Source organism: Phyllobates terribilis, unplaced genomic scaffold, assembly GCF_046119375.1.
Source record: "Phyllobates terribilis strain yellow unplaced genomic scaffold, ASM4611937v1 Scaffold_4__5_contigs__length_816908805, whole genome shotgun sequence".
NCBI classification, from domain to species: Eukaryota; Metazoa; Chordata; class Amphibia; order Anura; family Dendrobatidae; genus Phyllobates; species Phyllobates terribilis.
This window is the reverse complement of record NW_027362764.1, coordinates 693,510,213-693,528,127: the sequence shown is the minus strand read 5'-3', so window position 1 is coordinate 693,528,127 and position 17,915 is coordinate 693,510,213. Positions and strand designations below refer to the sequence as shown.

Sequence of the window (17,915 nt, the reverse complement as noted above, 5' to 3'; positions counted from 1 at the left end):
TGAGCATGCATTTCACTTGTTAAAGACTAAACTTCAGACAGAAAGGCCCACAAACAGCAACTGAAAACCACCGCAGTGAAGGCCTGGCAGAGCATCAAAAGGAGGAAACACAGCGTCTGGTGATGTCCATGAGTTCAAGACTCCAGGCAGTCATTGCCAACAAAGGGTTTTCAACCAAGTACTAGAAATGAACATTTTATTTACAATTACTTAATCTGTCCAATTACTTTTAGTCCCTTTAAAAACAGGGTGGCACATGTTAAGGAGCTGAAACTCCTAAACCCTTCATCCAATTTTAATGTGGATACCCTCAAATGAAAGCTGAAAGTTTGAACTTCAACTGCATCTGAATTGTTTTGTTTAAAATTCATTGTGGTAATGTCTAGAACCAAAATTAGAAAAATGTTGTCTCTGTCCAGATATATATGGGGATGACTGTATATTAGGATTGGCAATAATAGGGCACTTCCCTGGCCGTGAGGCACTTATTAAATACAAGTTACTATTTTTTCCCCCCTCCAGTGTGGATGTGGCATTTATCGGTGGCATAACGGTTGAAAGCTATAAAGGGACTCTAAGCATATAATGACTGTTCAAACCAAGTACAGGCACTCTGTGCACCCTTAGTGTGGCTAAACAGATCAGCACACCATAACAGTCTCGCTTCTCCCAACCCCCATTTTCTTTGGCAGCTCTGGCTTTATAGAGCCAAAGAGGGGCTAGATAGATAGAAAACAAGTAGGAGAGAAGGTGCACCTCAGTGTTTGGCCACACCAAGGGTGCACTGAACGCGTGTACTTTGTTTGAACAGTCATTCTGTGCTGACAAAGTCCCTTTAAATGACAAAGGATACATTTCAGGGCTCCAGGAATACTTTTGGCAGTAACTACTGAATTAGTGTCATGTACAAATTGGGGGCATAACTAGGATTCAAGGTCAACCCTTTAGAAGCAGCTTGACAATTGCCATTTAGCAATCTCCTTTACATGCATGAACTTTGTGAATGGATGTCTGCAGTCACTCTTTTACTGCAGACTTGTGAATCCTCACTGCGCAATGGCAGAATTCTCCGGTGCCATGAGCGGGCAGTCATGTTACCGCAAGTATGCAATATGCATATTCCCGGCCACATTCTGACTAGATGTGCATGGCCTCACTCAATACAAGAGAACTGAGCGAGGCTGGACGCGTCTAGTCGGAACGTGGCCGGAAGCCCACATCTCGCATACTCGTGTTCCCAGTACCACGGAATCCTGACCACGCGCAGTGAGAATTCACAAGTCTGACTGAAGACTCTCCTGCCAAACCCTTTTATATACATCCACCTTAATTCCCATACATTCTTCAAACCTACAGAGCACAATAATGTAAGGTTTTAATTAAAAGGGGTACTTGTGTACTTGCACAGGGTCAATTACTGAGTATATAGACCCTTATCCTCTTTAGAGACCTTACTTTCTAAAAAAATACCATTGCCCGCTCTGAGGAATGTGAGAGTCACAATGTTCTGCTTTCATTTCTAGGGCATTTGGTCTATTAAAGGACATGGTTGAGATTATATATGAACGTCTTATGATTGTGACCAGCTTTAGTCTTGATACATTTTGCATTACAGGAGATGGCTGTCAAACATCTTTTTCCCAACGCCCACCCCGCCAACACATGAGCGCAGCCAAGCTTTCATTGAGGCGAGAGAAGAAAGCCACTGCTGGCCACCTCATCTTCTCTGAAAATATAAAGATCAAGCGTTTATATTCTTACTGGCCAATACTTCCATCCCCCCGGACAGGGACGAGTCAGGAGGACCTCTTACACATCAGATCCAGCTGACTTTCATCCAATATGTATTCTGTACAGAGATATGGACCCAAATCATGCCCCAGTACTTGACTGTAGTAGAATTACATAAAGCGGAGTTAGAACCTTGATAAGAGCACTTCAATATCCCTCCGTCCTCCATTTGGCAGAGTCGAGCTGTACATCAATGTACTTAAAAGGGAGTGTCAGCAGTTTTTTGCTATGTAATTTGAAGAGGGCATAAAGTAGGGGTGAAAACACAGATTTCAGCTATGCCTCTCTTATCAAGCTCTGTGGTTTTGTTTGCTTGCAATGATTGTTTTAGCACCAGGAGCTTATCTTTAGTGAGTGCATGCTAGTCGGACACACCCCCTCATGTGATAGGCCATTCACTGTGTATGGACATTGTATAGACAGAGCCTGCTGTGGGCGGGGTTAGTTTCCTCAGCTCTGCTGTATTGCTAAATCTAAAATCTGATTGTGTCAGAAGGGCTGCACCCAGTAATCTAAGTGATACATCGTTGGATTCAGCTTCTCTTTCCCTTCTTCAAGCTGCTCTCAGATAAGGTAGCAAAAACCTGCTGACAGATCCCCTTTAATGTATCCTTAGTCAATAAACTAAACTGTATCAGGAATGACAGTGGTTCCCATTTTTCTCCAGTAAAAGAACAGGTAGCACTGTGGGACACTATATAACTCTCATATGAAGGAAGCACAAACTTCCATCGCTATGTACAGCCCAATAACACTGAACTGCGACAGATAAAATTTACAACATGCCATAAACAACGAAAATATGGGACAAAAAAAAAAAATCATCAGTATGTAAATATATCTGGCTAAACAAGAGCTAAAGACATAGGACATTATAAAATCTGGTTTGTCCTCTAAGGTAGACTGGCTCTTCTACAAAAGCAGCACTTTGTTTCAGTCTCGCCATGGATTACGAAATACATTGCACTGTGCAAAAACACATACTGAAGGCATCTGCAAGGTGGCAGATCATGAAAGGGGGAATAGGGAAATGCATCAGAAGACAGAAAGTAGCACTTCATGACACCCCATCCTCACTACCACCTTCCACCATTCGATGACGCGTTTTCTTCTGTCTCACTTCTAGACATCGAGTTATGGCAAGTGGTCCACCTTTCAGAAACCTAATGAAGTTGTCCCCAACTAGAGGTCCAAGAGCAAACAGATTTGGTTCCTTACAAGATTCATATGTGTATGGATCAATTTCAACAGGGTTGCCTTTACATGTGATCAGCTCATTGGGGTCTTGCCCTAAACTCCGACCTTGTTCTTTTAAGAAAAAGAGGTTTGGATGTGATCCGATCAAGACTAAAGCCATAGATATCTTGACGACCTTCTTCAGTCCACTACTCTGAAGGACACACTTCATGTCTGGCTTGAAAGAAAGTACAAAGTGCTCAGGATAACTTGTATAAGATGGGTACTGGTTGGAAGCAGCGGAAGAGACTTGTGTACACATCATATGATACACCTTGTGGTACTCTGGGTACAGTTTTTTTGGCAATTGTTTAAAAATTAGATTTGGATCGTTGAGTCTTCTTCGGAAAGCATGAATTACTGGAATATTATTGTTGTGGGCGCATAAAACAGCATCAGCTGCAGTCAGCCCGGCTCCCACAATAAGGACCGGATCTACCGCTCCGCTCAGCCGTCCTTTCCCTACAGCATCTTCGAATTCAGCAATTGAATGTGAAACATAAGGAAGGTTCTCTCCATGGACTTCAAGCCGAGCTGGGGCATCAAATGTTCCAGTAGCAAGAACAAGACTTTCCGCAAAGAGACAGAAGGGCTGATGAGAACCATCGGCCGCCTTCCGATAACCATGAATTTCCCAGTTCTTCTTGAGAACATCTTCATTTTCTTTATCAACACAAGTTTCTTCACTTGGAACATTTTCAGAATCGTGGCTTCCAGAACCGTCTGCTTCCCAGTAAGGCCGCACCACAGAAGTGATGAAAGTGTTGTCTATAAAGTTTCTCTGAATTCCCATAAGTTTTACGTAATGTTTGTAATAGGATGCAACTTCTGCTGGTGTCGCCCGGTCACTCTTTATATTTCTACATGGGGAAAAAAGATAATATATATAGTAGATAATTACAAAGATGGCAGCATTATCACCTATAGAAACCATTCCTCATCACTATGGGAACATGGAAAAGCATTGGTGATGTACTTATCCATTACTCTATTGTTGAATAGGAACAAGGGTGCAGTACCCAACAGCGGTCTCTAAACCATGAGAGGCGCTGCTGGACTCTGCCGTGTAAATAGCTTAAAGGGACTCTGAACAGTCATTTTGTGCGGATAAAGTACAGGCGCTCGGTGCATCATGGTGTGGCCAAACATTTAAAGTGAACCTGTCACAAAAAAAAAAAAAAAAATTGCTACTAACCTGCAGGTTAATACCGCTGCCAGGATGAAATTAACTTTATTCCTCCCAGCAGCATTCGGGGATCCGCCAAGGGGGCAGCGCTGGAGCAGTTTCAGTCGCCGCTCTGTGTATCGAGTGGCGGATGTAACCGCGTCCCCCACACTGACTGACAGCAAGATCAGCATTAGGGCCGGCTGTCAGTCAGGGCCAGGGGCACGGTTACAGCCACCACTCTCTATACACAGAGCCATGACTGAAGCCGCGTGGGAGCCACCCCTGTGACAAGCGAGAACGCCGCCAGGTGGAATACAGTTAATTTCCTCCCGACAGTGGGGGTCTAAGTGCGGGCAGGTTCAGAGCACTATTAACCCGCAGATTAACAGCATTTTTTCACATGACAGGTGATTTGATTGACCGCTCTGGCTTCATAAAAGCAAGAGAAAGGCGGAGATAGATGGAAATGAAGCAGATGGGAAGGTGCGCTTATATGTATGGCCACGTCAAGGGTGCACCGAACTCCTGTACTTAGCTGGTATAGTCACTCTGTACTGACAGTCTGACACAAAACACACACTGATGAATTATCATATGGATAGGTCATCAGTTGTATAGTCCCGAATGACCCCAAACCGCCATCTTCAACCACCCCTCCCCCACCACCCAAAAAAAACAAGTGCACCTTTCACTATAAACTATTGGTGCACTCGTGGCATATTAGACTTTATATTTCCATTGTGAGAGTTATGGGCAAAGGCTAGCAATTTGCAATGCTCAGGTAACAATGGAGATCTACCTTCTAGCACAGCCATGCATTTTTCATTGGGGCACAAAACATGAAAAGTACAAAATATGGAGCAAGCAGATATGACTGAAACTGAACAGAATAGCATTGTGGTCTTCTGTTGCGCCTGAACCATATTAGGACTTCACACAGGAGCTTGCACTCACCTTCTCTTACCCATGGCCCAGTCTTTAAACTTTAGGCCAGGTAGCTCCATCCAATCACCAAGGCTGAGAGTCAAAATGGACCCTTCCATATCCTGAAAGAATGAGATACACAATAATAGTAATAGTGGACTTTCTAGTGAAGGAAGTATTTCATTGTACCGTTTAAACTCTGTTGTAACCACTGATCTATTACAAGACTTTGCTTCCTATGGCTTAATACTTAAAGGGAATAGGTCAGTAGGATCTACCCTCCATATAGACACGCAGGTCATAGGAATCTGAATAAAATGATACCTGTGATCCGATGTCTTATTCCAGAGAAATCCATGTTTTTTTTTTTCCTTAATAAGTAAATGAGCCGTTAAAGATCTATAGGCCAGATCTAGATCTTCCAGAGATTTTAAATGAAAAGAGGTGTTAAATGTGTGAGACATGTAATGACTGACAGCCCACTCTCCTACATACCCTATAGATGCATTAGGAGGGTTAATCCCACTGATAGATTCTCTTTAAAACACCATTCCAGGCTGAAGGATCTCCCAGCCATCCTCTGGATAGGTGAAAACGGCTAGATCAGTTGTGGACAGAGCGCTAAGCTTCATCGGTCAGGGCCATAAATAATGACTGGAGCAGAAGGGCACATGCTTGACCTCTGCTCTACTCAACTCCTCCTGACCGGGGTCCCACATTAATAATCTAGCATTTATCTCTAATCTAGTGGATAGGTGATGGGTATTTTAGCCTGAACCATCTCCAAAACACCTATTTAATGTATCTCTCCTTCCTTTCAACACCTGGAGAACAGAACCAATTAAGACTGGCCTTCATATGGCATATCCATACACGGAATAACTGATACTCACATGCCAGGCTCCACCTGGGGGGCCCTTCCCTAGTACTATATGAGGAATATAGTGTTCTTGCTCCAACTTCCATTGCAGAACAGATGGGTAATCATACCCAAAATCAGCATTTGGGTGCAGGAGTGTGTCAAACAATACGGCAACAGGGTTAGATGAGCGACCCTCCAATCCTTCCGACAAGTATTCCAAATCCTGCAATGGAACAGACAACATAGGAGGATAAACAGCAAGTACTGAAGACCCCAAAAAAAACAGATTTTGGTTACTGAAAATGTAAAACAGACCACAAATCTCTCAATTTTCTTTGAAATATATCAGATATTGAAAAGGAGTCTGCCACCACAAAATGACTGTTCAAACCAAGCACAGGCGCTCAGTGCACCCTTGGTGTGACCAACCTGTTCAATGCACTTTCCCACCTACATATTTTGCATTTGTCTCCGCCATCCTCTTTGGCCTTATTGGAGTCGGAGAACAGTGGGAAGGTGCACTAAACAGTTGGCCACGCCAAGAGTGCACCAAGTGCCTGTGCTTAGTTTGAACAGTCAATTTTTGATGACAGACACCCTTTAAATAAAAAGTATACTATAGACAAGCAACCCACATCCACTAAAAAGGAGGATTTCAATATACAAGTGTATAGGTTGTGTACCCCAGGTGTGACTGTCATAAATGGCTCTACCTGCTCCGGAATAGAAAGATGCCGGGCCTCTTCTAGCTTGCTGTGCAATATAGGATTCGGATGTAGAGCTTCAGGAGAGAGATATGGTCTGTATCCAGACAACATGTAAGACAAGCAGATTCCAGATGGTCCATTTCCTGCAATGGAAAATACATATGTCACGTTAGTACCGGCGGTATAGATTTTCCACTCTACATCGCACCAGCTGTTCCTGACAGAAGGTTCGAGCGGACTGATATGACTTGTGGAGAGCACGATGTACATGGCACATCAACATGGCCCACTGATGGTGACAATTAGCTTAGGGCAACGATAAGCTGGCACCTACAGTACACAATATCAGTATTATGAAACATGGACCATTTGCAGGATGGTTGACAAATTTGCACTGCTTTAGTATTGTAGTATAAAGGCAGAATTTAGCAAATATCTACAGTATTTACACAAGAAAATCCACTGAGAGGGGACATGATCAGGGATACCATAAATTCTCCATTACATGTTACCTGCTTAACTCAAAGACGTACAATGTCACCTCAGCAATATTAAAGTTGACAAACATAGCATACACCCCCCCGAGCAATGAGACTGGGGGAGAAATAGGTTTAATTGGGTTAACAGTTGGCTCAGTGATGGGAAACAGAGGGTGGTTATAAGTGAATCACACTCTGGATCAAAATTAACAGTGGGGTACCACATGGGTCAGTATTGGGCCCTCTTCTTTTTAACATGTATTAATAACCTTGTAGAGGACATACAGAATGGAATTTCAATATTTACAGATACTAAACTCTGCAGGGTAAACACAGAAAATAATTTAAAAATCAGAGGGATTTATGGTAAACTAAACTTTAGTGACCAATGCCAGGCGGCTGCTGCCAAGGATAATAAAATCATAGGATGCATTAAAAGAGGCATAGATTGTCATGAAAGGAACTTATGCAGCCACACTTTGAGTACTGTGTACAATTTTGGACTCGAGTGTATAAGAAGAGCGACCAAAGTTATTAAGCCAACGGGTGGACTGCAGTACCAAGACAGGTTATCAAACTAGGGGTTATTCAGTTTAAAAAAAACTAAGGCTTATGGGCGATCTTATTACAATGTACAAATAGTAGATCTTTTATTATACCTAGGCCTGCGACGGTGACAAGGGAGCTTCCTCTACAGGAAAGATGGTTTATTCCTAATCACAGAAGGCGATTCTTAACTGTAAGAGCAGGGAGACTATGGCGCTCTCAGCCACATGGTACTGTAATGATTGAGTCACAAAACAAAAAAAATTTACAAGGAGAGCCAGGATGCCTTTTTAGAAAAATATAATACAGGTTATGGACGCTAAATTCTGTTCCAGGGAACTAATCTGATACCGTATGTGGAGTCGGTAAGGGATTTTTCCCCTAATATGGGACAATTAGCATCTGCCTCATGGGGTTTTTGCCTTCTTCTGGATCAACATGTTACATTATAGGTTGAACACAATGGAATTGTATCTACCTTCAACCTTAAAAAATATGAAACTATGATGGAGCTGAAGCAATTATGGAGAATTTGCCATTTGGATGCTTCACTGACCAAATTTCATATGGATGCAAAAATGATAAGGATGTTTGATTTCACATACCTATGATAACCACTGGAAGAATTAGTGGAGGGTCTCTTGAGAGGGGGTTTTCTTCAGCTAAAGGCATCACTACCGGGTGTAATATTGTTGCTGTAGTTCCAAACTACCCAGTCAACTGTCTCCGGTCAGGGCCGATGCTGGAGAAGAAGAAAAAAGATAAATAAAATCAAAACCTTGAAATTGTTATTTTCTCACACAAACCATCACATATACTTTATAAAGTTATATTTTACACCTCTCCACCCCAGGCTTTCATCCATGATCCAGGAGACAGAGGAGTTAATATTCTTGCCAAGTGACTGTAGAATTCCACTTCTTACTCCTCATCTACAAAGTAGCTCTTCTCTGTGGAGTACAACTGCAGACGTCAGTGCCGGGACAAGGTGGGAGTGCCAGGTATATGGAGCAGAGTACTGCACACTGTCATTAACATTTTGGAAACGAGGTAATAGAAAAAAGTAAAACAGTAGTAATATACATATACAGGGAATCTGTCAGCAAGATCAAACTCCCCTCCTCTCCAAACTGCATAAATGGGCATGCAGGACTTGGAAATGCAAATCTATTGATATCTTTATATCTTATATCTGTTGCAGCCATTCTGAGTAATTAGCATTTTCATTCATATGCAAATTAGGTTTTCAGTGCTCTGTCACGCCAAGAGCACTGAACTATCCTTTGCATCCCAAGGATGTTTCACCGCCCAGCACCAGCCTCTTTACCTTGATTAATAGCTCACTGTCTAATTTCCTTGCCTGGTTCCTGATCTCACATAGACAATGAGCTATCAATTTACTAAATAGGTTGGTACTGGGAAATATGCTAAAGAGACAGGATAGTTAAGTGGTCTGTCTCACCCAGAGCACTTAACACCTCATTTGTATAGGTAATTTCTTGGGAATGCAGCAACAGATAGAAGAGATAAAGGTGTCAATGGATATACATTTCAAAGACCTACATGTCCATATGTGAGGTGTGACAGATTTCCTTCAATAAGCAAAGTAGAGAAGAGCATGCTGTAGTCAAGTTTCAGAAACAGCAGGCATGTAAATCTCAGAGAAAAAAAAAATAGATAATAAATCAATACTCTATTTACACAGATGTTAAGGGGGTAACATCCCCCAACATATACATTACACAGAGGCTCTAAAGTCGGTATAATGAAGTATCTGGAAGAAGAAAGAAAAAAAAAAAAAAAAAAAAACTTGGGATGTAGACATCATTGTCCTTGAAGACTTTGACTTGTCACATGAGTAAAGGAATAAATGAAAGTAAGTTTTTGTGCGATTCTGGTCTCGGCGGAGAGCTGGGAATCTGGCAGAGCTCCAAGATATTTTGCTGAACAGAACGCGAATGCACAAGCGCAAAGATGGAGGATAAAAATAAATCTGTCTTTGGGGAGTAAAACTAATAACAGGCCAAGGAGATTCATGAAGAGCTGGATTTGTAATTTTACCTCTTCACAAGGCGGAGGAGGGGAGTACACAAGAGCCGCTAGGATTAGACCGGGTATAAGACATGACTGATGTAGCCAAGACTAAAGGCCAAAGCCACAAGTTAGGAGTCGAGAGACACTGGGGATAGGACCGCACAACATGGCTGACAAGCAATGCACGCACTGCAGGCATGTGCCCTCGCCAGCACTTTGTGAATAATCTGAGGACAACCTCACTGCCCCAGTAGTCACAGCAGGATTCCTCCTCACTAGTAATCATTGCAGGACTACACAGAATGGCCTTGTAATGTAGCTGGCTCCTACACAAGCTGTGCCCACAGCAGGCAAAAGGCAGCTAACAGAGACCTCTGCAGGACCCTATATGACAGCAATAGGCAATGGATGGCGAGGTGGAAAGTGATCAGACACGGCACTACGCGGAGGCATCCGGCCACCAAACGCAGAATACCAACAGCGAGGTGCAAGAGCAGATGTTCTGGCCTGTTCATGCCAACAGGATTGGCACCAAATGTCTTTAATAAATTGTAAGAGAGCGATATATATATATATATATATATATATATATATATATATATATACACACACACACACACACACACACACATACACATACATACACACACACTCTATTGGGGTATCCAGATTTGCTGCTTTTAGTAGTACAAACAACAAGGAGTTTTTGCAGCGACCCCCAGCAATGGGGAGAGGAGGGTGCAGTCCTTTGGCAGCATATATTCCTGTAAACCTTCTGCAAGATGTGACCTACAAAATCCCCGCATTGTTATTTTAATTAGTAGAGCATTCATTTTGGAGCAGCACCACCAGGACTTTACAATCATCGAGGCAATGGAGCTGCTGGCTTGGATTCAGAAGGAAGCAATAAGTTAACCAGCTCTTGTACAGAAGCCATTGGAAAGAGAGAAAGCTGAAGATCTCCGCACATCCTCCGTTCAGATCTATCAGACAACAGAGCCATCATAATGTCATAGCCTCTGTAATAAATGAAAGTTATGGTGCTACTGTGAACAGAAACCTGTCCTCACAGGTGTAAATGAGTAAGGAATAACAGTAACTACTCCTGGATTAGACCCATGTTATAGATAGGTAGATACAAGACGGTGCTGTCTAATGGTCGTACTAATGACTGCCTTCACATTACAGGTCTGTGGTGTAAAACACAACACATTTCACTATCCTACGCGCTCCTACAGCTCTCTCATTACGGTTATCAAACCTTTCATTTGCAGCCAAGAAGCCATCTGGTTATAGCCCTATATGCTCATCTGTAAAATTTATCTTGAGCTGCACCTACGCTCTGGAATGCTTTACCTTGGACCAGCAGACAATTTCCAACATCCGATGCCTTGATATCTTTTGAGGGACACTCAAGTCACAAAACTGTTAGGCTAAGTTCCCACGATGAGCATTCAGTGAGTATTGAGGTTGCAGATTTCTGCACCCATTAGGTAAATTACATAATTTGCATTTCTTTCATTGCAGTGACGCTTCGGTTTTTCCCTCTTTTTTAATATGGCAGGTTTTAAATAAAGCTGCTTTGTTTTGTTTTTTTAGACTTTGACAAAAAAAAAAAAAAAAAAAAAAACCAACTTTAAAGAATGCATGCGTCACTGTATTAATAGAGTGGTTCTGCACTAAACAGACACAAGTATTTTTATTACTTGTGGATTTTCCACATACAAGTCTATGGGGAAAATCTGCACATAAAACCAAGCGTACCCGCAAGACAAAGTGACATGTTTCAGATCTCAAACGCTGGTCAGTTTACACTGCGTAAAAAGGAAAAGAAAAGCACAGCGGGTCGGAGATTTCTGTAAATCCCAACCACTTTGCTGGAACTGTAAGACGCTGCATTTTTTGTGGGTATTCCCATCCGAAGATCCTATCCCAATAAGTAGTAGATGTAATAATATTATTATTATTTAAGAAAATACAGTACAGACCAAAAGTTTGGACACACCTTCTCATTTAAAGATTTGTCTGTATTTTCATGACTTTGAAAATTGTACATTCACACTGAAGGCATCAAAACTATGAATTAACACATGTGGAATTATATACTTAACAAAAAAGTGTGAAACAACTGAAAATATGTCTTATATTCTAGGTTCTTCAAAGTAGCCACCTTTTGCTTTGATGACTGCTTTGCACACTCTTGGCATTCTCTTGATGAGCTTCAAGAGGTAGTCACCAGAAATGGTTTTCACTTCACAGGTGTGCCCTGTCAGGTTTAATAAGTGGGATTTCTTGCCTTATAAATGGGGTTGGGACCATCAGTTGTGTTGTGCAGAAGTCAGGTGGATACACAGCTGATAGTCCTACTGAATAGAGTGTTTAGAATTTGTATTATGGCAAGAAAAAAGCAGCTAAGTAAAGAAAAACAAGTGGCCATCATTACTTTAAGAAATGAAGGTCAGTCAGTCTGAAAAATTGGGCAAACTTTGAAAGTGTCCCCAAGTGCAGTTGCAAAAACCATCAAGCACTACAAAGAAACTGGCTCACATGAGGACCACCCCAGGAAAGGAAGACCAAGAGTCACCTCTGCTTCTGAGGATAAGTTTATCCGAGCCACCAGCCTCAGAAATCGCAGGTTAACAGCAGCTCAGATTAGAGACCAGGTCAATGCCACACAGAGTTCTAGCAGCAGACACATCTCTACAATAACTGTTAAGAGGAGACTTTGTGCACCAGGCCTTCATGGTAAAATAGCTGCTAGGAAACCACTGCTAAGGACAGGCAACAAGCAGAAGAGACTTGTTTGGGCTAAAGAACACAAGGAATGGACATTAGACCAGTGGAAATCTGTGCTTTGGTCTGATGAGTCCAAATTTGAGATCTTTGGTTCCAACCACCGTGTCTTTGTGCGACGCAGAAAAGGTGAACGGATGGACTCTACATGCCTGGTTCCCAGCGAGAAGCATGGAGGAGGAGGTGTGATGGTGTGGGGGTGGTTTGCTGGTGACACTGTTGGGGATTTATTCAAAATTGAAGGCATACTGAACGCGCATGGCTACCACAGCATCTTGCAGCTGAGTGCTATTCCATCCGGTTTGCGTTTAGTTGGACCATCATTTATTTTTCAACAGGACAATGACCCCAAACACACCTCCAGGCTGTGTAAGGGCTATTTGACTAAGGAGGAGAGTGATGGGGTGCTACACCAGATGATCTGGCCTCCACAGTCACCAGACCTGAACCCAATCGAGATGGTTTGGGGTGAGCTGGACCGCAGAGTGAAGGCAAAAGGGCCAACAAGTGCTAAGCATCTTTGGGAACTCCTTCAAGATTGTTGGAAGACCATTTCCAGTGACTACCTCTTGTAGCTCATCAAGAGAATGCCAAGAGTGTTCAAAGCAGTCATCAAAGCAAAAGGTGGCTACTTTGAAGAACCTAGAATATAAGACATATTTTCAGTTGTTTCACACTTTTTTGTTAAGTATATAATTCTACATGTGTTAATTCATAGTTTTGATGCCTTCAGTGTGAATGTACAATTTTCAAAGTCATGAAAATACAGAAAAATCTTTAAATGCGAAGGTGTGTCCAAACTTTTGGTCTGTACTGTACCTCCAATTAGAAATATAGTATATTTTTTCTGATTCGCTATGTCTCTTTCCTCATGTGCAGGCCCTTAGGTATCCATGGTTACAACCACTAACAACTAGCTGTCACTTGATCAGTGGTCGTAACCATGGATACCTAAGGTCCTGCAATGCCTGCACATGAGGAAAGGGACATAGCGAATAAGAAAAACTACACATTTCTAACTGGAGGTATTTGCTTATATTATTATTATTACATCTACTAAACATTGGGACAGGATCTTCGAGACAGGAATACCCCTTTAACTTTAAGGTCACAACCACAAACCATGATCCATTTACCGCAGCTCTTCAGCCTTCAAACACATGCAAAGGTGGTGACAGATTTTGAGCCAAATCAAGGAATAAAATTCTGACAGAAGGTATATTATAAAGGAAAGGCTGATCCTTTAAATCCATTTCTAAAGTTTGGCTAACCAAAACAAAAAAAAAAAAAAAAAAAAAAAACCCACATATATACCTGCCACAAAAATTGCATGCAAACTAGTCAGAGACAAAAGGCTCTTGTGCCCTACTAGTCTGTTTTTTTCCTGGAACTTGGCATAGCTACTACTTATACCAGTAAAGTCTGGTCTTTAGAAGATTATGCAGATCCATTTCTTCATCTTCTCACATCCACTTTGTCTAGTTTTGCAGTTTGTTGTTGTAGCTATGATACGAGGAGCCGGCAGATGTGTCATTCTTTCGTGAGTCATGTATTACATGAATCACTCCGATTACATTGTACATTAAGGATTCTTCAACTTGGATATTTTCATGAACTTGTTACAGGGCAGCTATGTAAAAGGGGGTAGGGGATTAGCCGGATCCAGCGGAGCACAGATGAGGGTCCTAAGCAAAAGATAAATTTGCTAATTATACTCCTGGTGCAGGTTTGATCAATGCTCAGGATTCTTTGATTACATATATTATAGCATTAAAGAGGTTGGCTTATCCTTAGGATAGGTCATCAATGTCTGATCGGTCGGGGTCCTGCACCCCCGGTGTTGGTGGCCATCGGCCGGAAATACGTGTTGGCAGAGTTGGTGTCATGTTGGTTGCTGTATTGCTTTTCTGACGAGTAGGAGCAATTTTCCTTTGATAATTATTCATTGCTCCTGGAACGTGGCGAGGTTCATGAGCCCCGACGTATAAACGTGATCGGTGAGCTGGCAATGAATTGTGGACACAACAGCACGCTGTGTGCCCTCGTATGGAGCACTGGCACGGTAGCGTATTCTTCACTAGCAGCAATGACTGCATTGGCGCACGCCGTCATATACAGAACAAACCACAGACGTCACTGCTCCGCCAATGCAAATAAACAGCCCCGGACACAAACGTGCGATTCACAAGTCAGCGCAGCGCCACATATTTACTATTCATCTGACCGGCTAGAAGAAGTTTCCACCAGGTATGAATAGTAAATGCAGAATATATACATCCTGAGGCTACAAATGGACGACTGACGCTTTTCATCCCAGACCTCCCCCATTCATAACTCTCCTCTACCAGCAAAAGTCAGGAGCCACTGCTAAAATACGAAAGTCACTTTGTGGACCCGGCCGCTTTAATTTCATTGGAATGGTCGGTATATAGATATATTTCTGCAGGGTTTCTAATGCCGCAGAGTGACCCTCAAACCCTGAGGACCACCAATACTTACTTGTGTCTCCCCATTTATCTCCATGAACACCGTCAACAAAATAAACCTTGTGTAGTCAGAACCCACAGTCCTATACCTGTCCAATGTTCAGGATTTATTTTACTCATTAATCTAGCACCATCATATTCCACAGTGTTGTGCATACATCATCACTGTCCCCATTGGGGCTCACAAGCTAGATTCCCTATCAGTATGTCTTTGGAGTGTGGGAGGAAACCCACACAAACACGGGGAGAACATACAAACTCCTTGCAGATGTTGTCCTTGGTGGGATTTGTACCCAGGACCCCAGCGCTGCAGGTTACGGCTAACCACCGAGCCACCGTGCTGCCCAATAATAGAAAGGCAGATGGAGGAGAATATGGCTGCAGGATCGAAGAGTTTTATTTGAGAATAGATCTATACAGTTCTGATAAGGAGCTGTGCACACAAAACATCAAGAGAATTTGTGAAATTGCTTATATTTTCTCATCTGTATTGAAGTAATGAAAAAAGTCTTACAAAAGTCTACACACCCTCTGATTTTACAGTGCAATATCAGAGACCATGTTCAGTTAGGTGGTCTACTACGGCACACGGGAGACACCGAGTTACTGAGTTCGGATGGGGGGGTTGTCTAGTTTGGGACACTGAAATAGGGGGGGGGGGGTGTCTAGTAGGACACACAGGGGACACTATTTATCCAATATCCCTATTGATAATTCACGCAGAGAGTCTCTGGTTTCACCTGCTCCACACCAGTCTAGCCTTCCTCTTCTTCCATGACCTCCTGCTGGTCTCATCTGCACAGTCCTGACATTTTCGAAAATCTACTGGTCCTGCTATAAAGGAAACCTGTCAGGCCCCCCAAACTTCTCCCTCACCGTTACTATAGAGGTATGGGAGCAGATCTCTGTATTCTAATATGGTGGTCTCTGTGATTACTGACACTGCAGGGTTCCAGGAATGAAGTTTTAATCTGCAGCATCACATGATGAAGGACTAGTCCGGTTGGAAATCGCATCCTCCTGCCTTAAATCTTCTAATCCTGGGTGTGATTGACAGCCTGCATAGCAGTCCTACCATGAGGAATATTGTATGCTGGTTGGTGCGATCAGAAGATCAGAGAGACTAGTGCAGGAAAAGAGATGCCCCTACTTTATATGGGGAAAACTTGGTGACCGGTTCCCTTTAATTCTTCAGACCCTGTGGCATCAATCACATTATTAAAGGCATCTGCACTCCCTGTAGAAGTTGGGGACAATCAGGACCTGACAGTTCCCTTTAAGCTGAACATGCACTATAGATAGCGGCGATCCCTCCTGATCGGCACCATTTTATTTGGGGACAAGCCCCTGCACAGCCACACCACCACTACCTATGGTTACAACCGGCAGATTGGATCCCTTTAAATAATAATAATAATAATAATAATTGATCCAAATTTCCCCTGGAAAAAAGCTATAATACTAATTGCAAAGTGTGAGTCTGGCCCTCGACTGCTGGTGTCCTCCAGCCACTACATGCACAGATGCAGCAGAGCGCTGCGGAGCTCCACATGTGCTGCACCTCATCCGCCTCCACCAGTCTCATCCATCAGCCCGGGGTCACGGTGCTCTCCCTCTCACTCAGTCGCTTTCTGATGCAATCGAGCAGCCGCATCCTCCTGCATCCCCGGCCCCGGCACATCGCGTGCACATGTAGGTGCAGGGCGCCCCCAGCATCCCGCCCGCTGCCCACTCATCCACGCACTCACCCGCGGAGGAGACGCCGCTCGTGGTGCAGTCAGTGGATCATGCTCCCTCCGCTGCTGCAGTCCCGGTGACAGCGCCGAGGATTTAAAGCCCTGATGTGTGGGAGGGCAGAGCACAGCGCGCCGGCCTGTAATGCCTGTCTGTGGTCAGCAGGGGGCGTGGTGACGGGAGGCCGGGGAGAGGGCCGCTCGGGAGGGGGCGGGGCTACAGTGACAGATGTCAGGGGCGGGGCTATCTTCTGGTGATGGGAGAGAAGGCTCAGAGTAGACAGCTGCGTTATGTAATGGTCTCTGCTGCTCCAATTTTGTGGCACAAATTCTGTTTTTCTATTGTTGTAGTCTATTTCCACCCACTAATATAATCATTCCATGGCCCCCATAAACAGCGGCGTAAGTTACAGCTCATGTGCCCCAGTGCAAAAGCTCCAGCGGGGCCCCCAATTATTGCAACTATTTAATATTGGGCTTTTCATATAGGTCAAAGGGACTTTTTGAGCCAAAGGCTCAGGTGCGATTGCAACCCCTGCACCTATTGTAGTTACATCCCTGTCCATAAGGTATGATGCCAACAAAACTACCCCCCAAACACTATTACAGCCCCCACTGAATTCCTCTACAGTACCCTCCACACACAGTATGATGACCCTACAGAACACCCCCCACCAAAGTATGATGCCCGCTCAGTGCCCCCAACACAATAAGATGCACCTATAATACACATTATGAGGTCCTAGTGACACCAATATAATATGATGGTCCCCATAGTCCCCCACATACAGTATAAGGGACAACACACAGCTCTGCACATACTATGAGCCCTCACATGCATTATGAGGTCCTTAGTGACCCCAACACAGTATAATGGCCCCCACAGTACCCCACACACAGTATGTTGGTCTACATACAGTCCTACACATACAGTAGTATGAGACCCCCAAACACATTAGAAGGGACAACACACAGTCCTGCACATAGAATGAGGCCCTCACACACATTATGAGGACCTTAGTGACCTCAACACAGTCTGATGTCCTCCACAGTCCCCCACACACAGTATGACGGTCAACACACAGTCCTCCCACATAATGTGAGGCCCCCACACACATTATGAGGTCCCCAGTGATAGCAACACAGTATGATGGTC

The 17,915-nt window shown here is 43.4% G+C and overlaps 1 protein-coding gene across 1 annotated transcript; it reads right to left on the bottom strand.

Annotated features, from left to right (window-relative positions):
• Positions 1-363: 363 nt before the first annotated feature.
• Positions 364-16,948, bottom strand: OSGIN2 (oxidative stress induced growth inhibitor family member 2). Its single transcript, XM_073679561.1, has 6 exons — positions 16,775-16,948; positions 8,319-8,455; positions 6,695-6,831; positions 6,013-6,204; positions 5,150-5,241; positions 364-3,887 (listed from the first exon to the last, which is right to left on the bottom strand). The coding sequence occupies exons 2-6, from the start codon at positions 8,383-8,385 to the stop codon at positions 2,849-2,851; spliced, it is 1,527 nt and encodes a 508-aa protein (XP_073535662.1). The 5' UTR covers positions 8,386-8,455; positions 16,775-16,948; the 3' UTR covers positions 364-2,848.
• Between the last annotated feature and the right edge of the window lie 967 nt (positions 16,949-17,915).

Bases quoted from the DNA above. Each gene is read 5' to 3' on its own strand.
- OSGIN2 (XM_073679561.1), bottom strand. From the start codon at position 8,385: ATGCCTTTAGCTGAAGAAAACCCCCTCTCAAGAGACCCTCCACTAATT. The intron at 6,832-8,318 runs GTATGTGAAATC...TTTCCATTGCAG, and splicing joins TCTTCCAGTGGTTATCATAG to GAAATGGACCATCTGGAATC. The intron at 5,242-6,012 runs GTGAGTATCAGT...TCATTCTTTCAG, and splicing joins CCCCAGGTGGAGCCTGGCAT to GATATGGAAGGGTCCATTTT.